The sequence below is a fragment of the Montipora capricornis genome, chromosome 4, assembly GCF_036669925.1.
Source record: "Montipora capricornis isolate CH-2021 chromosome 4, ASM3666992v2, whole genome shotgun sequence".
Classification (NCBI taxonomy): Eukaryota; Metazoa; Cnidaria; class Anthozoa; order Scleractinia; family Acroporidae; genus Montipora; species Montipora capricornis.
The window spans coordinates 6662720-6687719 of record NC_090886.1 but is presented as its reverse complement, the minus strand read 5'-3'; the positions used below and the strand labels follow the sequence as shown (position 1 = coordinate 6687719).

General features: G+C 41.0%; 1 protein-coding gene across 2 annotated transcripts in view; it reads right to left on the bottom strand.

Annotated features, from left to right (window-relative positions):
- LOC138045411 (brefeldin A-inhibited guanine nucleotide-exchange protein 1-like) overlaps positions 1–25000 on the bottom strand; it is a 46138-nt gene that overhangs the window by 6247 nt on the left and 14891 nt on the right. For both annotated transcript variants that reach the window (XM_068891918.1, XM_068891919.1), the window contains exons 13-36: positions 23727–23961; positions 23060–23171; positions 22233–22267; positions 20291–20461; positions 18693–18777; positions 17291–17456; positions 16316–16467; positions 15931–16059; positions 15142–15300; positions 14181–14337; positions 13355–13430; positions 13202–13242; positions 12808–12977; positions 11887–12038; positions 11256–11416; positions 9846–10006; positions 7654–7784; positions 5775–5913; positions 5235–5370; positions 4505–4761; positions 3747–3807; positions 2877–3032; positions 1016–1155; positions 113–296 (exon numbers count right to left, since the gene is read on the bottom strand). In XM_068891918.1, the coding sequence (XP_068748019.1) occupies positions 113–296; positions 1016–1155; positions 2877–3032; positions 3747–3807; positions 4505–4761; positions 5235–5370; positions 5775–5913; positions 7654–7784; positions 9846–10006; positions 11256–11416; positions 11887–12038; positions 12808–12977; positions 13202–13242; positions 13355–13430; positions 14181–14337; positions 15142–15300; positions 15931–16059; positions 16316–16467; positions 17291–17456; positions 18693–18777; positions 20291–20461; positions 22233–22267; positions 23060–23171; positions 23727–23961 (3366 nt within the window). The remainder of the gene's footprint in view (positions 1–112; positions 297–1015; positions 1156–2876; positions 3033–3746; positions 3808–4504; positions 4762–5234; positions 5371–5774; positions 5914–7653; positions 7785–9845; positions 10007–11255; positions 11417–11886; positions 12039–12807; positions 12978–13201; positions 13243–13354; positions 13431–14180; positions 14338–15141; positions 15301–15930; positions 16060–16315; positions 16468–17290; positions 17457–18692; positions 18778–20290; positions 20462–22232; positions 22268–23059; positions 23172–23726; positions 23962–25000) is intronic.

Genomic DNA, 25000 nt, shown 5'->3' with positions numbered 1-25000 from the left:
TAAATCTCCCTAATAACTGAGTTACCAAATACTTACAAAATGTGCAACGCAAGCCGTTCTTCAAACAACATGCGCTTGCAGCACAAACAAGAATGCGTCCCTCCCAACTTACCAGCTTTCATCAGAAACGTTCTCTGCTCGTTGTTGGCGTTGAAAGACTTGGCGAACTTGTGCGACTCCTCCAAACAGTCGACAAACAAAAGCAACTGAGAGGAACTGAGAAACGGGTACATTCCAGTGGAAAGGGTACTCTCGTTTAATGAACTGTCCAAGCGGGCTGTAGACAACTCTCCAGACTATAACAACAAAAAGGGAATTAAATTCAGTTAATGAAAAATAAAAAACCATGGTATTCTAGTACTCAGCATTAACAGCTTCGAAAATAAAATTGAAAAAAAAAAAAGCGCTAGAAGGGTATATAGTGTCCATGAACTCGAGACTGGCGTGATGTTAATCTCCTGCACCGTTTTCAAAAGCCTGGCCGTTGACAACACCATCTACTATTGAAGGGCTCGTTGTACCTATGTGCAAAGATAATGAAGAGAAAACCCAAAGGAACCACGAGGTTTATGCAACTTGAACCTCCTTGAGGTTGCCTGAATACTGAAATATTGAGCAATGGCCATTGGGTGGTGTATACGTAATTCGGCCAATCACAACGGATGAGGATAATCAAATGAGCCAATCGCTGATCACGCAAAGCAAATATACGAAGCCGTCGTTAAGGGCGGGAAAACGCGCGTGGGCAAGCCGACGACATGTTACCCCTGGTTGGCTGAGAGTATGACGCTCAGCTAATCACTAAGCGAATTGATACTAAATCAAATGAATCGCTAAATTACTGTCGCCCGTTCTACAGGCGCAGAGGGTTACAATCTGGAGAGCGTCAGTCTTCTTAAAACTCTCAGAATGAAGAGAGTTGTCCGCCGATAAAAAAACATCCAAAGTTTTACACGTTATTTTTTAAATCTCAGGTGGGATTGATTAACTTCAAGCTTCTCATTTTCTGACATACCTTAGCAGAGGCCAGATTTTCGGCATCTTCACGCCTACTAGTAGCAGGAAAGAACACCACGTTATCAATGGTCTGAATGAGCTCCAGTTGGACAACACAGCGAATCAACAACGACGTAAATAACTCTTCCGGCGTGTCATCTGAAAAGAGGCAATGTTACGCCAATCAGTACGAATCAGCCGAGTTCATTTGGCTTAGGATATAGGGGCGACGGTTAAATTTATTGGGAGTTTAAGATTTGGGAACGTTGTCTAAAAATATTATTTCCAGATATTTTAATAATTTTGCGATTACTCCAAGTTGCTCGGCATGGAAAATGTGTGTCCACGTTCCAAGAATAAAATTAGGGAGCTTACGAAACGAAGACGACGACAGCTACGAGGACTTCATTTAAAAATACGAGTTCGCGTTAAAAATGTGTAGTAACTATCGAGGAATTAAACTTGTATGAGTGGGTTCGAAGCGTAGAGAGAGAACTGAAAATTCATCGTCTTGTGCTAACGTCCTCCACAGAACCTTGAATTTGGTCATTTCACGTCGTCATTTAGGAGATGACGGCAAAGAAATGTACCAAAAATGCAAAACGCACGTGTAGGGCGTGCAGAGCCATTGTTTTTGCTCATTAAACCTATTGTTTTGTAGCGTCGTCGTTGCCGTCGGCGTCGTCGTTTCGTAAGCTCTCTATAAGGGACCTTACGATAGGACGACGACGACGGCTACGAGAACGCCACAAAATAATGGGCTGCAATAAATTAACAAAAACAAAGGCTCTGCACGCCCTGCACGTGCGTTTTGCATTTTTGGTACATTTCTTTGCCGTCCGAGTCCTGATAACGACGTGAATTGACTAAATTTGAAGTTGTGAAGAGGACGTGAAAACCTGACGAAATATTTTTAGTTTTCTTCCCAATCAATCATACCGTTCATGCCAATTTTATTCCCGCAATGTTGATGAACACTTTTCATTCCGAACGACTTGGAGTTATCACGAAGTTATTACAATAACGGGAATAATATTTTTAGACAACGTTCTCCTTGGCGTCGCCGTCCTTTCGTAAGCACGGACGACGGCTCCGGCTACGAGAACGTCGTCTAAAAATGTTATTTTCCGTTACTGTAATACTTTTGCGATTACTCCAAGTCGCTCGGCTTGGAAAGTGCCAGTCCAAGAATAACATTGGTAAGAACAGTGTGGACATTAATTAAGGGAGAAAATTTAAAATTTATCGTCAGGTGCTTCACGTCGTTAGGGAGCTTAAGCAACGACAACGGCGACGGCGACGGCAACGAGAACGTCACAAATTTGCATATTTAGTAGGCAAAAACAATAGCTTTGCACGCCCTGCACGTGTGTTTTTTACTTTTGTCCATTTCTTTGCGTCGTCAGCAAAACTACAACGTGAAATAGCCAAATTTGAGGTTTTATGGACAACGTCATTACTTGAGGATAAATTTTCATTTTCTGCCCTTAATTGAGCGCCGTTCCTACCAGCGTCATTTTTGAGGAACTACCACACCCCCGTCACATTAAAAAAGTTGAAATAGTAACGAAGCGATTACAATAACGCGAATTTATATTTTGAGATGACGTTCTCGTTGCCGTCGCCGTTGTCGTTGCTTAAGCTCCCTGTTGTGAGGACGAGAACGGCAAAGGAATGTATCAAAATGAAAAACGCACAATCATTGATTGCCACATGATCCAAAAATACTCCAGCTCCCGCTGCTTTTCCACAGGAGCACTCAGATTTTAACGGAGAAGGCTCGAGTGATTACCGATAAATAAGTCTCTCCAAGCTGGTTTTTGAACCTAGAAAACGCGACTCCCGGTCAACTTTGTCAAGACAAGAACACCTTTACTCACAGTGGTGGGGTAAGCCTTCTGTCGGATCTGGTCTAACTGTCGGTGGTAATATGTTCCGATTGGGAGGTTCTTTTTCTTGAACCTCCAGAGCATCTTCAGCGGTTTCGGTTTTCTTCTGTTCTCTGATGTAAGCCTCAGTTGCCCACTCATCGGCATCTGTAAGTTAATTAAAAATTCCAAAAAGAATACTATAGACAAGCCTAAAAGAGGAGCTCCCGTATTACTTATTCTTTCAAAACATTAACCTGGCTTAAGGTTGCGATCCAATCGAAAACCAGTACCTGGTCAGCGGTCAACTTAAAAAAAACCCCAGCTGACCTCGAGGAGCTTGATCACGTGATATCGGTCACCGGATACCTTGTTTTGACAGGTGTCAATTAACCTTAACATGGATGTCCAGTATCAAAGATGTTCCCGCAAGAAACGTGGGTTGTAGCACAGTTTCACATTAGCATACATGGCGGGGTGGACGTACGCAAGGTCTTACGGTCCTAAAACCAAACTTTCTCGCACAGACGGGTTGCCATATTTTCTTACCAATGGTGCTCCGCGCGCGCGCCTTTGCGGAGCTCCGCTATTAATTTTAACTAACACCAAAAAAACGCAAAATGGAATGAACTGATAACAACAGACGAGGTACGAGGGCTAAGCAAAGGCTCGAAACGCGAGTTTTCACATTTCTCCACGGTGGTCAATTTACAATATCAACCAAGTTGCGAAAAAACCCATTTTTGTGTTTCACTTGAACCCCACCGACGCAGCACCAAAGTTTCTTTACAAACTAAACCCCCTTTAAGCATGTGTACAGTAGCTTTGTTTTCCAAGGAAAAGTGTAAAGTCAGCGCGTAAAGGAGAGGATTTTGTGCTAACCTTCTTCTTCTAAACGAGGGACAATGTCGTGTTCTGGTCTGACGTCTATGTCGACAGATTTCTGTGGAAAGAAATGGTACGCAACAACAAGCTCAGGAAAGTTGCAATCAATTAGTATGGGTAATCAAATGGTGACGATTGAAATAAGGGAATAAGTTCAAGTGCGTTTTGTCCAAAATCAAATAATTTGCCGAGTCTTTAAGCCAATTGTACAGAACAGCTTGCGTAAGGCATTACTTCATCGTATGACTTCCCGGTGATCGATTATTTTGTCAAGAAATGAAGAACATCAAACATTTTTCTGATCACACTTTTCAGTTCTCAATTTAGAGATATAGACCTACGCGCTCGGGTCAAACATTACAGTGGAAAACATAGGTCGTTAAGTACACACTTTGACCCGGCACTGAGGTGCAAAATAGGATATTCAATCTGAGGTCGTATTGCAATCCGAGTAACTAAAGGCAAGAAAGTTGTCATCCAAACATATCTTAATCGTCAAGTTCCAACGACCCTCCTATCGCTCGATGCTGCAGTTTCCAAACCAATATTCTAATGTTGATACGGGTTCAATTCCTGAAACAAAGACTTTTTCCCGAACATGTTCGCGTCACTGATAATTGCTTGATTTTTAAATGAAATGCCCATTTTCAGAATATACCGGTATCCAGATAAAAGCTGAAAATTCCAGAAGAGCTCGCCCTTGAGATCCTCTCTTGCATATGCTTAATTACGATCTTTCGGAAAAGCAGACTTACACTGTCGAAGGAAGGCTGACGCTCTGGACTTCGCACAGGACTACCAGGGGTGTGCGTGGGTGTCGACTGAGGAGTGGGTGTCCCTGAGCTTTCAACGTCTGGTCTCCATGTCAGTAGCTCGCTTGGTACAGTGGAAGTGAATATGTCTTTGATGCACCGACACGCCCTCTGCCACATTTCAGGGGAGAACTGGGATCCATTAGAAACCACTAGGTTTTCCAGGCAGTTGGTACCAGACCTCGCAAGCTGCTCGTTATCTGGAGGCAAAAATGAAAGCCAAAAAGACTACTAAGCCTTATGAGACCTACAAGCGTACAGAGAGCGGTTTTCAATCGAAAGTAATCCTAGTTTAGTTCTATAACCTGAAAATTATGTGCTGAGCATCTGCCGGTTTTTGGAGAAAAAGCTGAGACTGGGGACGTCCGTTCCATTTTTCTTGCGGTGCACGAGTTATCAAGAAAACTTGAATAAATCTCCTCTTTAAAACCGTTCTATCGACAATCGTTACTATCCTTCAAGTATCCAGCCAGAAAAGCAACTTTTGGTATTACCCCTTTTTCTATAATTTTGTATTGTACGACCGCCCGCGGGAAACCGGCCACTTATTGCATCCATTTTCCGCACACTCGACTGTACAACACTTCCCGATGCTTATTGATTGCTGCATTTGACCTTCCCTTCCCACAACGCCCTTCTACGTTTTCCCTTGCTAATGAACTGGGGACTGTACCTTGTTGAACACACCACAGCAAATGTGAAAACATGTCCTCCAGAAGCACATCAGACAGAACTTCAAAATACTGTGTGAACACGTCAACAACGGCGTATAGGGCGTGGTTACATGTGGTTGTCATCCACTCTGACTTCTGCAGAAATAATTTAGGAAGAAATTGTAATGGTCAGTTTAGAAACTGCCGTGAAGCCTTTCCAAAAATCCCGAAAAAACGCTTCAGGATACTTAAGGACGCTTCTTTTTTCCCTCTGTTCCTACCCCTCACATACAATCACGTCCTCATAAGAGGCGAAGCAACTTGGGCGTATGGGTATGACATCAATCATGGATGCATGCAGAGCTTGGTGGAAGCGTGTGTGGTCAACAAAACATTAAAAGTCTGTCGGTAATATTTTTACGACTGAGGACAAATCCAAGAATTTGAACCTAGGGTATCCACTCTTAACTTAGACCACACACCACTGTCATTCCCCTCCCACCCCCTCCACAAAAACAAAAAAAAAACCCATTCCAGTTTTCAATAGAGGGAGAGCTCACCTCGGACCAGTCCACTTGTTGATCGGGCAGCTTCATATTGTCAAAAATCCTAAACACAACTCTGAATACATCCCTCCACCAGTGTTGTTGGAATGTGTGTCCGTAACTCTTCATTATCTCAAACATCACCGTTAAACCCCTAAGAGGAGACAATAGTACACTAAGCAATCAAAGAATGAAAATGGAAACAACACATGCGGAATTGATGGTTTGAATCTGATGTCATGGCGGCCATGTTGGAAATCAAGAACAATCACCCGTCTCTCCGCTGGGAACTAAACTTTATTATCATGCAACTTCAGCGAAAATAAATCGTATTGTAAGGGCCTTTTGCAACAAACGATCACATGGTAAAAAATCCGCCATGCTGGAGGGCAAGCTCATTATTATTCCCCCACTGAAACATTAAAACAAAGAGACCTGAACTAGTCAAGCTTGACTTGCCTTTGTTTTAATGTCTCAGTGGGGGAATAATAATGAGCTTGCCCTCCAGAATGGCGGATTTTGTACCATGTGATCATTTGTTGCAAAAGGCCTACTGTCATCCAACATGGCCGCAGTGTCACGTGGGTGCAAACCAAAAATGGCTCTTATTTTCGAAGCTACAAAGTTCCACAAGGGCCACAAAATCAAGTCCAAAAAATACACGGATGGAGAAAACAAGGGTACGAACATGTTTATTACACCTAGTGATAATGTGACCAAGTAAGAAATCCCACCAAGAAATTAAGCCGGTCCGGCCTCTTAATAGACCAATTTCAATATATTAAAATTCAGTCCTAAACAAAAGGCGTCATCTCGAGGCTCCGGGGAATAAATGTAAGGATTTGTATGAGTTTATTCCCCAGAGCCTAGAGATGATGCCTTTTGTTTAGGACTGAATTTTAATATATCGAAATTGGTCTATTAGCCCACCATAACCTGTGATTGTATTTCAAACATAAGAACTTTAAAATGGGCATCGTCAAATCAAAACACTAACAGGTACTTTGGAAAGGGTGGGGTTGGGGAGGGGCTCCGAGGTCCAAAAAGAGAGAACGTAAGAAAAAGGGAATTTTCCGGTCGAAGGTGGGGTGGGGTGGGGGACTAGAGCGTCTAATACGATGTGACTGAATTTTAATCTACAGGGTACAATGCAGGGCTGGGAAGCGGTGAATCCCTATGTGAACAAGGGTACAAAGTATAATTATCTCGAAGAGATTTCTTTACCTATGATGAATCGGGCATACTCGGAACAAAACGTCGAACCTACGGCCAGCCGATTACCATATTGCTGTTACATAACATGAGCGGGAAGACCCCCGCGGTTTGATCAAGATTATTTCTTATTTTATGCGAGTCGCAAGTCACATTTACATCGTTGCGGAAGAAATAATATTGCGTTAAATTAAATATGAAAAAATAATTGAATAACATAAATTCTACCACAACTGCTTGTAATCTCGCAATCTGATTGGCTAATTAGCCGTTGTCGATAAGAGTTTAGACAACACTGCTCGCGTCATTTAGGGAAGTCAACCAATCAAATTGCGAGAAAGTTTAGACAACGCCTGCTCTTTCTTTGTGTCACGACCATGGTCACGCTCCGAAGTAAAAATCAATGTTGAATATGGAGCGTTTTCACTCACGTGACCAGCAGCCCTATTGGATTACTGAAACAAAAGAAAGTGTTCGCATAAAAATAGAGTTCAAATCCCAGAGGATAAGTTTTGTACACCGTCATGGCCGCCATTTCTTTGTTTTGGAACACCAACATGGCCGCCGTGACGTCAAGTGAAAACGCTCTATGGTGGTAAAATTTGTTGTGGTCGGCGCACAACATTTTGACCACTGTGATGACAAATACCGTTGTCGATAAGAGTACGGACCACGCACATACCTGGTTCGGACGTCCAGTTTACATCTGTTTATAATACAAGAGAGTTCAAAGAGAACTGGGAACCAGCCTTTGACCCAGACCTTATCGGCTTCTGGAATGCAGCCATCCTCGCTACTGTGTTCTCTGAACATCTATTACATTAAAATAGTTTGTTAGTCAACTTGCTTGCCATTGCTATACTCGGAAAAGTGTGGCACGCTTTCAGACCCTTTTCAGGATTGTCTCAACAATTTTAGCAACTTTGTTATCTAGGAATCGACCCTATGAATGGCGTTTCCTTTCTTAGAAGTATTATCTGTTATAGCCTCGAATCATGACGGAAATGTTTTTAAGTGTTTATCGCGGTTAATGGGGTCGACTTAGGGGATACTTACATGACACCGGTACGAACTCAGACTGGTATGAAATTTTTGCGGCCGATTACATGAACCCGGGAGGAAATGTTTGGTGCCTGGTTTCGGGACGATAAGATATCTGTTGTCCAATAAATACATCGCTGACCCAAAAGCATACAGGCATGAAATTTCTGGAACAGGTCTGAGATTTGCTGTCACTTACACGAGACCGATGCGAACTAAGACCGGGCCGGTCTCATGTAAACGCAAAAGAACAAAAATGTATGGGGGCCGATAAGAATACATGCCGGTCTGAGTTCGTCCAGGTCTCATGTAAATAACCCCTTTTATTATATGACTAGCTCTGGCAGCGGGCAAGATGAACCAAATCCCGCGCTGTGATTGGCTACCCTGTGATTTTATCCCATATAATAAATCCTTTATTCACTTCGTCTCGGTCCATAACCACGCAAAAAAAGAACTTGGCCAATATCCAGCCATCTTGACCTCACGCTTGGTCAATAACCCATATATATTAACAAGTTGCATAGATGCCTGAAAAATCCAAGCTAAAACAATGACCTCTTTCGGGATTCAACAGAAAGTAGCAAATTGATCAACTCTTAGTTTGTTGGACGGCTTAATTATAGAAGAGCAGAGATGCCGCGTGGACATGGGTTCAAGTTCCTTTAAAGACTGGGTTTTGAAGGTTTTCTTGCAACTGCTCATGTCGCGTCAACATAGCGCACCTAAACTGAAACACTTCTTCGTTGCTAAGACAAAGTTTTCCACTTACAATCAACATATTTTACCACTTTCGCCTCAAAAGTATTTTCCTTTTTGTGATACAGACGGTAAGTTAACAAAACCCGCTGTCATTCGACCCATTATCGAGATAATCAAGGGACTTTAAGATCTACGACGCCGACGTCGACGAAAACGTTTTTCATCCGATGAACTTGTTGTTTTGTGGCGTTATGGTTGTTAAAGTCGCCGTCGTCGTTTCCGCTTAAGCTCCAGAATGAGAGGCACGGGTGTATTCCGAAGGTGATGTCAAAGACTCTTTTCCACTTGTGTTGCATCTCAAACCAGATTGAAGGTCTCAGTGAACGTGATCATCCCAGTTATCAAGCAACTTGGAGAGTTCCGAAAGAAGGCTTAGGAAATATCACATACCGGTATTCTTTCTATCAAAACAGTTTGGCTAATGAAGAAGACAACTCATGCACGTTACTCGTAGCTCTGGCGCGGGTTGCTCGAAGTATGGTTAGTGCTAACCAGCGTTAAATACCACGGAAACCTATAGGTTTTGATACCTCTTAACCAACGGTTGGCGCCAACCGGCCCCTGTTTGTTAAATTTCACGGCATGTGTGCAGCACAAAATGCTATTTATTGGGACGGTATGATATTCGTGCTTTGGGTGAAAAGATTTCCTTTGAAAAAATTCGTATCCTAACGAAAAAACCTTTCCTCATTTTTCAGGCAGTCATGCTACAACAAGTTGCAAAAATAGTGGAGACACTTCACCTTCATGGGGCGTTATCAATGTACCTATTATCTCTCACACTGCAGCCCCCCTCCCCCCCCCCCCCCCCCCCTTATCAGTGTTGCTAGCAATACAAAAAAATATTGAAAACTTAAACAGTCAACATTGAAAGGGGGAGAGGGGAGGGGAAGTGGGAAAGGTTTAAATTCTAGATACGGCGAGTATTGGAAGCTAGAAAAAGTGTTTTTTAATGGAAGTGTCTCAACAATTTTGCAACTTGTTGTAGCGACATTGTTCGCGTGTCCGGGCAAACCAACTAGCCAGCCCGCACCACTGTCGCATGCTTCCAAAATAAATCCTATCTCTTACCTCTGGGTTTTCGTAAACATATTTAGCACAGTTTCTGATCAGTCTAATGGCCTCCATGCTGGTGTCTGGAAATGACGCGTTGCAGGCAAACTCCGACAGACATTTCACAGCATCTTGGAATGAGTCGATGGTGGCGTGGAAGAACTTCTCGAATATGGTGGCTGGCGAAAGAAGCAGATCGTTTATTCGAACGCTTTCAAATTTATCTCGAAGTAATTATTTAATTGTTTGTTTCATAGCAATCTATTCAACACCTCAAAATCTCCGCTGTCAACAGTGAGACGACATTTACACAATCAAATCGTAGCAAGCGTTCCATCATATTTTTGGTAAACCTGTGTCTGTATAACACTAAGTTGACTCTACTTGCTTCAGGGGTGTTTTTGCTTAAAGTGCTACTGAAACTAATTTTTAGAGTCAGTTTTGTGGTCAAAATTGTTGATGTAAAGGGGCTAGGTCACGCTATTTTAGGTAAATTTGTTTAATTTTGTTAATTATGAGCTCTAAACGTCAAATTGGCAGAGCAAGAGTCTTTCATTTGCAGAATCACGGCCACATAACAACTGAGAATGATTTTCCAGCTGTGTAAATGACATTTTGATATAGACTGATATAAATTTGAAATAATGTGGGCCGACGTTTTTCAAATTTGCCCAAATTCAATCCATTTCAATCCTCTCCAGTTTTGTCCATACATGTCCCTTCTTGGCTTCCCTGTGTTTTCTATAGTTTTGAACAGTTATTTTGATATTTTAGTTAATTCCATGACCATGAAATTGCGTAAAATTGCGTGACCTAACCCTTTAAGGGTGGCTAGAACCATGGGCTACTTCGTTTTTGTGATAGAAAGTAAAAATCAGTCTTTTTTGGAGTTGAACAGTATTTTTTTTCCTCGAAACATGTACGGGGACTGGGACCTAATGCGCAGAACATAAGGTAGACGTTTGGACGGCTGCCACTTCGCGCAAGTTTCTGAACAAAACGAATCAACTTTTCTCTATAAGCTTCGTTCATAGGGAAAATATGCATTGAAATACCCTCGGTTCCTGAGTTGGTCTTACAACTAAAGGCCTGGTTAAACGCTTGCAACATTTCAACGCAACCTCTTACAACATTGTTGCATGATGTTGCGACATGTGTTGAACGGAGTGGCCAAACGCACGCAACATTTTCATCATTTTCTACGCAACACGTCAATGTTCATTTGCCCCAGGCCCCTGGCACGCAAGAAGTGGACCTAACGCGCATGCCCTAGGGCAACAATGTTGCGTGAACGTGACCAAACGAGTACAACATCATGAAACATCCAAAATGTTTGCATACTTTATTTCTATGCAGAAATTACACACGTAAATGTTTGGTTTCAGTAACACTTTAAGACAAACCTTCTTAGTCTTTTTCAGACAGTACCTGTAGTTTGAAAAGCAAGCTCCACTATCCCCTCATCTTCATCAGAGGCCGCTAAATGAAACACCGAGAAAACATTCTTCCAACCCGACTTGATATTGTGAGCCTGCGAGTGAACCATTTGGGCAACGCAGCGGACTACCATATCACGAATCGTAGCAGATCTAAAGCAGACGTAAAAACAATGGCGTTTATACAACCGATTTACCTTGCAATGATCTCTGTAGTAACACCATATCTTACAAGGACATCGAAAATTCAAACAACGCTTTCTAAGTATGAGTGAAAGCAGGAAGATAACTGTCAAAGTTTCGTAAAAGAATAGACCTCTTTCAAAATGGCGGCCAAATAAGCCTTTCTAGCCTCGCTACGACGAGCAAATTTCAAAGAATTTTTGTTTCAAAACGAGGGCAGTAGGTGCAATTAACAAAAGTACAAAACAATGTAAACAATAAATCGCACAAAAAGGCACATTTATAGAAAAGTCTCCAAGATTGTATTACTGCGAAAGTGTAAATTTTACTTCGGTTAACGTTGTTACATTTCGCAATGCATATTACCAACAAGTGACATTTTTCCACTATCTGTTTGACTACTGAGTGTGCATTAAGGGTTACTGTTTACCACCACTTACCTATTTTTCTTGACAATATATTCAAATGGTCTAAGAAAATCCTTTTGAAAGCGAAAGTTGGGCAACTCTCCCTTCTCCAAAAACTTCATGGCGAGTTGGCGCAAGGAGTCCACGCAGAAAAACGCCACATCTTCATTTGGATTACAACCACACTGTAACAGAAAATTTACATAAATGACTGTGCTTGTCTTTGTCTTCGAAAAACAAACACAATAAGGCTTTCAATTCTCGGGAAAACATCCCCGCTTTCGTTTTGCACAACATGTTCGTAGCACAGGAAAAGTAAACATATGTAACTTGGGAACTTGAAGCAACGACAACGGCGACGGCAACGAGAAGGTCACAAATTTGCATATTAAGCGAGCAAAACGATAGTTTTGCCGTCGTCAGCAAAACAACAACGTGAAATAGCCAAATCTGAGGTTTTTTGAAGAACGTCAGCTCTTTTAGATAACTTTTTATTTTGTCCTCTAAATAAAGCGCTGTTCCGACCAGTGTCAATTTTGAGGAACTACCACACCCTTGTCATATTAAAAAGGTTGTAATAGTCACGAAGTGACTACAACAACGCGAATTTATATTGTGATATGACGTTCTCGTTGCCGTCGTCGTAGTCTTTGCTTAAGTTCACTAATATGTACTTAATTGGTGGCTTCCCTTAGCAACAAATTATCAAAAAAAAAAAAAAAACAACAAGGATTGTAATTGGTGAGCAGCAGATCAGTGACTTGATTTGATTACACGTGATTTCCCGCGCTTGGCGCCAGTTTCGCGCATTTTCTTTTCGCTATGATTGGCTAAATTCAAAGTGTAAATACAACCTTTCAATAAATCGGAAAGCTCGACGCCTGCTCGGGGCACTCGGTTTTTTTCCGATGATGCCCGAGTCACTGTTCATAAATTCATCTCTTTACACGGTACCTTGTTAAAGTGATCTCCCAGCACAGCCCATATTCTACTCCATTCCAATCGGATCCGGTTCATGTTGTAGTAAGATATTTCAACTATTTTCTGTAAACTGAACATCCGCGGATGAGTTGGGTTTGCAAGTTCATCAGATGAAATGGCGCCTAAAGCTTGCACGAAATCCACTGCGGAGAAGAGAACAATGCTAAATTACGATACAAAGGTCAATACAGTGCAACAAATGTAGATAAAATTCGGGAAATTTTAACGTCCTATTTCATGAAAATTAGGGCATAAAGGCCAGAAGTTGAAGTCTAATGCAAATGACTTGAGCGGCAACTTTTTAAAAATAAATGCTTTAAAACACTACTGTTTTTCATAACGTAAAACTTCGAAACGCCGGTCTTACCAATTGAATCTCCATCAAGTTTTGTGGATCCCGTAAATATTCTGATAATGAAAAAAAAGAAAGAATTACAACAAATTTCTGGCGTTAAAAGCGTACCTCTATGCTTTTTGAGGCATACTTATATAATCTAAAGGCGTTTAAAAAGGCCTTTACCTGTCTACAGCTACCACAACACTTTGCGAACTTGTCTCTCCGACTGTTTCTTGAATGTAAGCAATTTTCTTGGGATCTGAAGTTACAATTTGAAGGAAGAATAACGAAAAACTATCTGCAAGGTCTTAACATTCACATGAAAAGTACTAATACAGAGTACCGAGCATTTTAACTGCATAAGCGCCAAGGGAACACTTGTGGTCATGGGAGTATCCTCCATCTAGGACTTAGCTACTTCTAGTGGGATCACCTGGGGCCCGTTTCTCGAAAGTCCCGAAAAGTTTACGGGCCATTTTCGGGTGTCACAATTCCCTCTGTATCTCAAGTACGGAGAGGATTTAAGTCGTCAAATTTCACAGTCAGTTTGCTTTTCGCTTTCTTGAAAACATGTTAAAAGATCGGCTTTCCAAAATAAGCGGTTCGCATTTTCACAAATGGCTTTTCTGGCCCGAAAAGTTTTCGGGACTTTCGAGAAACGGGCCCCTGGGGCCTGTTTCTCGAAAGTCCCGAAAACTTTTCGGGCCCGAAAAGTCATTTGTGAAACTGCCAACCGCTTGTTTTGGGAAGCCGATCTTTTGACATGTTTTCAAGATAACAAAAAGAAAAATAACTGTGAAGTTTAACGACTTAAAACCTCTCCGTTCTTGAGATACAAAGGGAATTGTGACACCCGAAAATGGCCCGTAAAGTTTCGGGACTTTCGAGAAACGGGCCCCTGGACACGAAAGATACCTAACCTAGACTAAACAAATTTTCTTTCTACCCGGCTTTTGTGAGATGTAATGCTGGATTCTCCAAGAAATGCAAAAAGGGATTTGCAACATACCGTTAACCAGTTCGTGAGCTTGTGAGGATGCTAGTCCGGCCGTACTGATAGACACGGGGGTAGATGAACCTAGCCCCGCCCCTCCTGTGGGCCCCATAGTCTTCACTCCGGTACCAATGAGCTGAGCTAGCTCTAGCTGAGATATACACTTGAGAATCTAAAATAAAACCACTGATCAACGTTTTTGTTTTAATGTTGGTATGCCCTTTAGGGGAAGTGGTTTTCAAGAAGGCGACATTTCTTTTCCCAGGCCGCCATTTTGTATGACAGTGTGTTAAGAATTGGAACCCAAGCCCCTCAGTGATATTCACTTTAAGGTCCGGTTTACTAAGGAAGAGATTTACTTACTGACGATTGGAAAAAAAAAACAAATCAAGCATTTAAGGTATCTCCGAATATGCCCCAGTAATTATCAGTTCACTGACCTCTTTAATGTATGGGTTTTGCTACGAATCACGAGGTTTGTAAACAGGTGTTGCTTCAGAAGGGGAATATGGTTAATCGTGTTGGTAGACCGAAGGATTTAACAAGAACATAGGGATTCCTGCAGCATGAGCAAGGTACTATTCAACATGAGCAGACCTTGGGCGCTTTATTTAATATGGGAGGCAGCGTGGCCCAATGGTTAGGGCGCTTGCCTGGAGATCCGGAGATCCCAAGTTCAAGACCCACTCTGACCACTCGTTGAATTTGTTCCCTGGTTCAACTTCCCAGCTGCACTTAAAAATAGCCAACTGGTCGGTCTCCTTCCCAGCTGGGATTCTTAACAGTAATTGTTGTTCTGTTTCGTCGTTTCGTTAACTGTGTTTCATTGGCCCTGAAAAGCCCTTATGGGGAGCGGTCAATTAGAATGTATTGTATTGTATTGTGCTTGAACTCGCTTTAAGTAAGACAAAAACATCCCATTCTCCAGGATGGGTTAAATTATAAGGAGGCTCATTCTAATTTTCATGGAGATTACCTCATGCCACGCCCTTCCGAGGTAGTTCCCATCGGTCTGTGCAACAGTTATGAGTGTCTTTATCGTGTCGATGTTCTTAGTTTTGATTTCATGAAGTCCGGCTGTGGCTGTCAGAAGAGTGAATCGCGAAAGAGCTTGCACGAAACTGTCACGTTCAAGCTGAAATGAAATGTTAAAAAAAAAAGATGTTAGAAATGTTTTTAAAAAGAAGGGATTCTTCCAACTTGTATGGAAGCCGTTTTCAATTGATTGTTGCTCTTTGACCAATCACAGCAGACACAGACAATAAGAACGAACCAATTGTAACGCAAAGAAAATTCAGACAGTGCCTGGCGCCAGTTCCCTTCAAGGGAATCACCACTCCAACAAAACAAAATAAATTTTTAATCACGAGAAATAACCCCTACAGTCAAATTTGTTGACGTTTTTTCAAAGATAGCGTTTGCATCACAAATAAATAATTTTCAAAATCGCCTATTTTTGCTTTGCTTTGAGGTTATTTTCTACAGAAAATAATCGTCCCTTGGTCTTGCAAGGGAGCCACTTGGACACAAAAATGTGATTTACATACCTTCATAAAACTGCTTTAAAACATAACTGACAAAAATCGGTTTATGAATCAGTTTTTAACTTAAATCAAAACTAACTCCATTGTCTTGTTTTGGAAATACGTTTTCGGTATAGCATTCGAGTGGAGTGGTGTCTTTTTTAAAATCAATATTGTGTTTTGTACGATTCATAGACGACTACCACTCCCTGCAAACCTTAAGAGAAGAAATGCTTCCATACCTGCATTCCGAAGATGCAACCGATTCTGATTGCACAGCGAATGCCATCCAAGCACAGGGATGCAACTTGCTGGTCATCACAGTGTTGTAAATTCACGCTGAAGGCAGCCAAGAACGGACTCCAAGTTACCTGTAAGAACAATTTAATAAATGTAGAGGAATGAAAAATAAACAACGCAAGCTACTATTCGATAATTATTTCCAAAATATGCCGAGCAAGTTTTCTTGTACCTTGACATCGAACTGTTTTATTCATTAAAAAAAACTACCTCTCCAGCCTTCGTGCAGAGAGACAGGGCTAAGGTTAACACTGTGACCTGCGCAAGGGGCAACGACTTGCAAAACTTTTACACTCCCAATTCCCTTCCAAGAGATAACCAACATACCTTGAACATGGGTCTGATGTGTTCCACGTGTGTCGCAGAGGTAAATGTGGTTTGAATTTGACTGACTCCTTCAATCAGGGTTTTTGCTGTCTGAGCCATCTGTTCCATTTCTTGGTAATACAAAAGTCTCCTTTGCTTTTCATTCTGAAGGTCTAAAAGAGAAAAAGCATGGTATGTTTGATGATCTTCTGATTAACCAACGGTCTCACTGTTCGTCAGGCTTTTGGTCGGTTCACGGTCAGTAATGGCCGAACAAATAAACAATTCAAACTTCAACATTTAACCGACAGAAGTTTCCATCGAGTACAGGTAAACATTAGAGACTTCAAAAAACTCGTGCTCGGACAAAACTAAGTGCGCACGCGCCACACAGATGCACAGGACAACCAACATCTTCGGAACACTCTGCGATGAAGATGCAACAATCTACGTATAAGGCTGCACTGTGACATTATCTGTTTATTACCTAACATCTCAAAGAGTTGCTGCGCTCAATGACTGCTGATGGCTCAGTTGGTTGAGCAACGGGCTGTCACGCGGTAGGTCGCGGGTTCGAACCCCGCCGGGCTCGATCAACACTCAGGATCTTAAAATAACTGAGGAGAAAGTGCTGCCTTTGTAATTACATCTGCAAATGGTTACACTTTCAAGTCTTCTCGGATAAGGACTATAAAAACCGTAGGCCCCGTCTCACAAATATATTCTATGTTCATAAGTTCCCTGTGGGACGTTAAAGAACCCACACCCTATTCGAGAAGAGTAGGGGATGGAGTCCCCAGTGTTGTGGCTGTCCTGTTCGCTCCAGCAGAAGTGACCAGCTTAGCAGTGATGTCTCTAAAAAGGCTTATGGTGCATGAGGCCACCAAAGCAGAAACAGCCGTAAGTCAAAAAGGGACTTTGCCGAGTGCTAAAACATGAAGATGTAGATATATTTTTTTCGGAGGAAAGAAATATCAGTGAAATTATGTTACTTACACATGGTGCTGTATCTGTTTGCATTCTTTGGTGCACTTCTCATTTTAATTTCATTCTGTGAGATCTCGTCGTATATGGACTCAAGATATTCCCGTGGTAAATCTCTGCTGTCATTAATCCCCTTGTTCATTGTAATGTACTGTTCTTTGGTTATTTTTCTCTTCACCTGCAGAAATGAAAAACGGTTGATACGAAGTCTTAAAAAGCTACGTTCGCTTTTCCTTCAAAATTTTAAAGAGTGTTTGCTTATAAATGGAACAGCAGAAGATACTTCAAGTGAAAAGTTCTTTATCTAATTCATGGTCCACTATAATAAAATCTTGAGAGAGCTCGGCTGTGTGTAAACAAGACTGATTTGCCAGGAAGCACTGGAGTTTCTGGATTTTAGACAATTAAACTTATGTCTTGCATAGTTCATACACTGTGTTCTTAATTAAATGAGTCTTTGAGGTCATATCTCTTCGATCCAGATCAGATATTGTCTTGTTTTCAAAAAAAACTACAGAGAAACTACCAACTGCTTAAATGCAATTTAAGTGAGTAAACAACTAAGAGCGACTGTGGTCAGTTGTTGTCAGTGGTTTTGTTATATTTGCGCATGCTTAGGGTTGCAGAGCTTATTTATCGGTGTGGCGGGAAGAAGGAGCATTTTGTGAGGAGAGCTTAGCGGTTTTCCCTTTCCTTCACTCCTTTCTACTGTTGATCAATGTGACGGGTGCCTATGTTCTCTGCTGCGTTGGGGCTCACGGCTGGGTTGTCAGGTTTTGCTAGCCATGGGTGCAGTCTCCATCTTGGAGCTGGCTGCCAAAAGTGGAAGCTCCAGGATGTCTCAGGCACCCATCCTCCACTTAGCGACGCAGTTGTTAAACAATAATAAGATTAAATTCTCAACCTCGGATAACGCATTTTGCGTGCTCTGATTGGTTCACTCAATCTCGGTTATCAGCTCATATACCTTAGGTTGACTTTAAATATATGGTAAATGATTGCGCTAAGCGTTGCTAAGCTAAAAATTTCTTCCCGGGGAAAGCGAACTTTCTCTCTGAATAAAGCAAAGATAGAAAAAAAACTTTTTTGTGGAAGGATTGGATCAATTCCGACGTTTTGAAGTACGCGAAAGGTAACAAATGTTTTTGTGATGAGCCTACGTCTGTCTGACCACAAGGTATTGCACAACATCGCATTTTCATCAAGTTTTTCGATTTCGCTCGGGTTTTCTCGCTTCCTTCGCACGTAATTCTTACTTCCAAATTTTTGGAGTTTAAGGAATTTAATAAAACAATTATTCCATTCGCGCTTGTTGGATGAGACTGGTTATAGCCAACTCGGCGCTACGTGCCTCGTTGGCTATTTACCATCTCATATCCAACGCGCGCTCATGGAATAATTGCTAAGTATTTACCTGTGAGTTATGGAGGTCTGTAGTCAACATGATAATAGAATATGCCAATACGTAGGCTGCATCTGCACTGGCAAATACTGTGTTGCTGAAATAAATAATAATCAACATTGCCTACACATGTGTGGTAATTGCCAAAGAGAGCCTTAATTAACGGCCATCAATGAGGAATAACTGTGTGTATAACTGACTTCAATTTACCACTAATACTGATTGCCGAAAAAAATCCTCTCAAAATTCTTCTGTACTGACGAACTTTGTTGAAGCGCTCTTGTATTTTCCAAGAACCTCGGTTCACCGATAATAACTAGGGTATTGCTTTACTAAATTGACATGGAAATGTCCCGTGATGTGGGAACTTTTATGAGGAACTTTATTTCATTTTCCCTTATTACTTTAAAAGAGCAATGTCGCATAAAATGAGGTAATTTCATGACATCCAAAATGGAGAATGAAACATTGCAATAACCACTTAAAACTGTTGAACAACGTAAAATAAATACAGCAAAAGGAAAGAGAAGCAAGGATGGACACAAATAGACAAGATTGAAACGGATTGCATTTGGGTAATCTTGAAAAAAGTCGGCCCGACGTTTTTTGCCTGGATAAAGGCCGTTTTTTTCTCAGAATCATCTTGTTGACAATAAAGCTGACAGTTACTTGTGAAAATACATTGTTCGTGGTTAGTCTTACGAAACTCGTTTCATCCTGACCAAGGGACTCATCAGAGACCTTTCTGCTTGGCAAACTCGTTGGGCATCACGCTCAAAGTCCCGTTCGCTAACAAAATGTCAACTTTTCACTCGTGAATTTGCACGGTCTGAAATCCTTATGAGATATAAGGCGAGATTGCTGTCATCATTTTGTTAGCGAACGGGACTTTTGGCGTGATGCCCAACGAGTTTGCCAAGCAGAAAGGTCTCTGATGAGTCCCTTGGTCGGGATGAAACGAGCTTCGTAAGACTAACCACGAACAATGTATTTTCACAATCATCTTGTTTGTGATGTAACGATAATTTTATCAGTAAAGGAATTCCACATTACCATTTCCGAGTTTTAAACTCGCGAATAACAAAAGATTTCCCCTAAACACCCTAAAATAACGTGACATATCCCTTTTAATGACCAAAACCTTTTCTTAGACACCTTGGGCTAATTATTTGCCGGTAAACAAAGTTTAGATGATGGTTAACAAAATCGACAACTCATTGTTAATTTGGCTAATACTATAGTACAGGTGCGTAAGGCTTTTTCTTTTTAAAAGACTGTTTCTAGAAGCCAACAAGAGAGGAGAAGAGCATTATGCTACTAAACCAACTCACTTCAAGAAAGTATGGAGCTACTCAAGGAGTGTTGAATTTTGTTCCCAGTTATTGTCACAGGGAGGGAGTCTCATTTTGCACAATTTAAATGACCAAATTCCAATTTCAAAAAATTCTAGGTCTGGAAATCGAACATCTCAAACTCCATAACTTTCTCGTTTTTTTTAACCCTTTGAAAGAGGACATAAGGCAACCTCGTCCCCAGGGTCTTCTCTGCCTCCATTGTAAATGGAGGCAGAGAAGAGAGACCCTGGGATCGAGGTTGGAGGTTGTCCCTACCTTGGATTAGTTTCGAGATATCTACTGGCAAATTTTTCCATGAGCCGATCAATTTTCTGAGCTTCTCCCGGCAGCCGAAAGTTGTTTAGAAACAGTCGTAAAGCTGATACGAAGTCCATATCTGTGAAGTTCAGTTTGTCAATATAGCTGTACATCACTTCCTTGCTGAAACTAAAAGGAGAGAGGGAAAAAAAAGTCACTACAATGCAGATACAGTACTTTGCAATACTGAATAGGCCATTTCCGAGTTCATGTCTGCTTCCTTTTCAAAGCGAATCTATGTGCGAAGTTTTTACTTTGTTCGATAGGATTCAACTTCATTTTTGGACTTTGGACTTCGAATCGCGCTCTGGCTGCGCATGCGTAAGATTTCTCTGTCTTGTAGAAGGCAGTTTAAGAGGGATTCGAACTCGGTATCTTTTCCTTCAGAAGCAATTGCGATGACCACTAAACCACGGAAGACTACAAGACAGATTGACCATTTTATAATTCTCCCAGTATTGTTAACAAAAGGAATTACAAATTTTTAAATACCAACGTAGCGACTTGCAAAGCATCTGATTTCTGGTTTTGATCGGAATCAATGGCGTTAACAACAGTTTAGAACGTAAACAAATATCCTCGATCGCACTAAACCGTATCTTTGGGTCACGGAATGTGGATTGTGGACTTCGGACTAGGGACTACGAAATTGAAACTGGATATTTACCAAGATATTGTAACATTAAAAACCCACTAAAATACTGTGGACTTAAAGGAAGTCGGCTAAAAATCCTTTGAAGAAAGTGTAGGCTACCCGTAGCCTCTTGTTCTTATGAAAATTAGTTTTCATTCATATGCAAAGTAGAACTAATTACCATCACAAAAACTTCGCACTTGGACTCGCTTTGAAGAGGAGGCAGACATGAACTCAGAAACGGCCAATTGCAATCTTTCAGATTAACCTCCTTGATTGAAGGGTTGTTTTTGCGAGCGTTTCCTATTGACCGAGTTGGAAAATACCATAATACCCCCACCCCACCCCCAAGTTTTGCATAAGCATTGTTTCCTGTTTCTCTTGGGACTTAAAATTGTCCCAAGAGAAAACAAAAGCAATGCTTATTCAAAATTTGGGGGGACAAACCAAGAGTATTATGGTATTTTATTATATTTCTCACTTAGTACGCGCGCTGTGATTAGTCGATTTTGCGGGCCATATTCTACTTTTCTTTCCCGCGCGCGGGATTAACCTCAGAGATATAATAAATATCTTACTTAACTCGTTTTCTCGGTCCGTACTGTAAGTTACGGATCCTCGTTTTTTTTGCCGGGTTTTTTCTTGGGCCATAAATCAGCGTGAAAAATACACGGTCCGTAAGTTACAGAACGGACCTCGAACTCGGTCAGTAAGAGGTATTTGCGCTTCGGTCAATTAGGTGAATAATGTTTTTCACTGGTTTGGTTGATGATCTTAAGATCAAAGGTTGGTTGTAATAGGTCAAATGATGGGTAGCATCCACTTTCCCTTAGCAGGTTTTAAACTGCTCAGTATGGCTTTAGCTGCTGGTGATGATTCATCTATAGAATGCAGAAAAGTCTGGTACTGACAAATTCCCGGAGTTTAGTTAATGAAGATTCTAATGACCAATTTATTCAAACCTGACAATATTACTTTTTTTAACAATTGTTTTGAGTTCCACCTCAAGAGGGGTGTGCCAAACTGTTATGTGATTTTCATTCTTTTCTAAAGGGTAAACAGTGCAACGCCCAAGAAATGAACAAAAGTCAAACTCAAAAGAGAAGAGAGCCAGATGAAAAAATACAGTATGCTTTCTTCCTCCATAATGTTGCCCTTGATAAGTTTCAATGATTGGCATCACTACAATGCGGAAGTCAGGCACCCTTGACTACTCCAAATTAAAAAAAATCATTTTCAGAATAAAGAAGAAACACGGATACATACTGATCATTGTCTCCAATCAGCTCCCCAATTTGTGTCTGCAACAAATTTATACAAAATTAATGTGGTCAACACTATTAATTTGCAAACTACAGTAGCGCCTTGCCCAACTAAGATTTCATAAGTACTGCAGATCGAGAGTAAGAACCAAACAAAGCTGGATACCTGACACAGTAAATCAAGGAAATAAAAGCTGCATGATTCCTTCAGATTCCTTAGGAGAACCCTGTGTCTAACACTATCTGTAATCAAGTGAAGCTACCGGTATGATCTCGCAGTTCTGAACGCAATTTGAGCAATTGCATAGAGAAGCCTGAAAAATAATTTCAGGACTTTGAAGCCCTGTCCTCGCGATGAAGGTGCAACACTCTAACCAACTGGGCTATAAAGTCACTGCCTATAATGAATGATAGAATAATTACCGGTATATGAAACGTTCCTAAATACACATATTTCTATCATTCATTCATTTGCCTATCATGGGATGTAAGTCAAATTCGCAATTGACCAGTCATCCCCACTTGCCTTGATAGCTCAGTTGGTAGAGCATTGCAGCGCAATTGCACGGTCATGGGTTCAAGCCTTGTTCAAGGCTGGATTTTTTCCAGGCATTCTTTGCAACTGCTTAAATTGCCACTTAACTACGATGATCCCAAACTCTTAAGTACCATCTAGAATGACTTGTTTGCAAAACCAGTCATTTCCTTACATACAAACAAATTCTCTTTTCTATCCACCCACTCAGTCACAATCACCCTTACATTTCAAGAAAACGGTGGTGACATTAACAACATTGCACAATTACAACCCCCAAAATAGAAGTACTGTACTTTGTCTAGTCGTTCATCAGTGTGTAGAAACTCGGCTACATCATCAGGCTCTGGCCCCAGGAGTCCATTATCTTGAAGATACTTCACCCCTTTCTTTGGGTTCTTGTTAAATCTACCAAAAATGAGTCAAAATTAAAAGAAATTTGTAAATTAAAACACAGATTTCTTTGGGGATTGATACAAAAATAATGCACTTTGGCCTAAACAGATGACCATTTTCACTCTGCCACATTTTCCTACATACATGCAAACAAGTGGCAAATAAAAGCCATAGTAAGCTTAATTATTATCATGGCATTCAACTTATTTAACCTTAAACTTAAACAATCATCAGATTACTTTTCAAATAGTCACTGCAGTAATAAGAAAATCTTCAGAGGTACTCATGACCTCCTTTGACTGTAATGCAATTTAGGTGCGACCTAGCAAGGTTGTAAGAAAAACAGTGTGAGTAGTGGCTAAAAAAGTGAGACCAATTCTGCTTCATCTGGTACAAATGCAAGTGTTTTTAAGCTGTCCCTCCCTTCTGCATGACAGGTTGAGACAGAACCGACCAAGAGACCAAGAGAGACTGGCTTGCTTATTATTACCGAGCTTACTGTATGACTTTAAGACGCTTTTCACAATGAAGTGGTCTACAGACAAAAAATCATCAAGAGGACATTACTTTTCAATCCCCTGTTCCATCAATCCTTTCATTTCTTTCAGTGACTCAAACTGCCTAGGGTTATCAGGAGCAGCAGATGACGATGTTGATGAAGAATTAAGTGATCCCTGACTGCCACCAAAGGACTTTATTTCTGATCCAATACTGACTCGATCTCCTGGCAAACTACTCCTTTCTCCTGAATCCTCCACATCTGCATCAGCCATACTTGCCTTTCTCAAAAGACCAGGAGTATCTGTAACAAAAAATACAGTAATGTATTTTAAGGGGAGTAACATCAGCACTTGATTCACCCAAGCATTGGGCAGGTTCAAACTCTGAAGATGAAGGATCGAATAGCTTTCATTAAAAGGGATTTATTAATATCAAGGGTTATCAATATTAAAATCCTGTAGGGAAAGCTGACCCAAGGAACTTTCCTTTTGAAGAGAATGCTCATCAGAGGTCACTCTTAAGAGGGGCACTGCTTGATAGTTATGCGAGTTTAAATAAGAACACAAGATAAAAATACTAATTGTGTGAAAAAAGATTACACTGCTGCATTCAATTCTAGACTGGAAGCATGACTGCAAGGTTAGAGTGCCAGACTTTTCATTTAGAGTTCCTTTTTAAGCTATTCCCCAAAAACTAGCTGAGGTTGTTCTAGATAGTCCCAGTTCAACTTTTTGGCTGCCCTTGTATAAGCCGCACCCCCAATTTAGAAGCTTGAATTTCGAAAAAAAATGGAGACAACAAATTTGAAGTTGCAATGAAGTTCTATTAGTAAACAAACAAGGACAAACAAGTACAGTTTGAAAACACTGACACCATGGTTGTTACAAGCTTTCATATCAATTAAGTATTTATACAGCGAATTTTCACTTGTCACACCTTTATCTTGTGAGTTTACTATTAAAAAAACTTAACATGCTCTCTTGATGTGATTATTTTGTACAAGAAGCTCCACGAAGTTGAATACTTGAAGGCGACCCTAACCCTAACATGCTCTCTTGATGTGATTATTTTGTACAAGAAGCTCCACGAAGTTGAATACTTGAAGGCAATTGAAACAATACAGGCAAGTGCTTCTAGCCAAGCTTAGAGATGTAGAGAGGGGTCTCGGAATTGCAATGAAACGGTCCGCCATTTGCCTGACGAGTGATCTCAAATATCTTGGCATTTCCTCACACGTGGCGGAAAGAAATGCATCAAAGTGACCATAGCAAACAGCTTTGTGGTGGAATGGAGTGCCTGTAGATTGGTGTTTAGTTGTTCTAGTAAAGAATGAACACTTC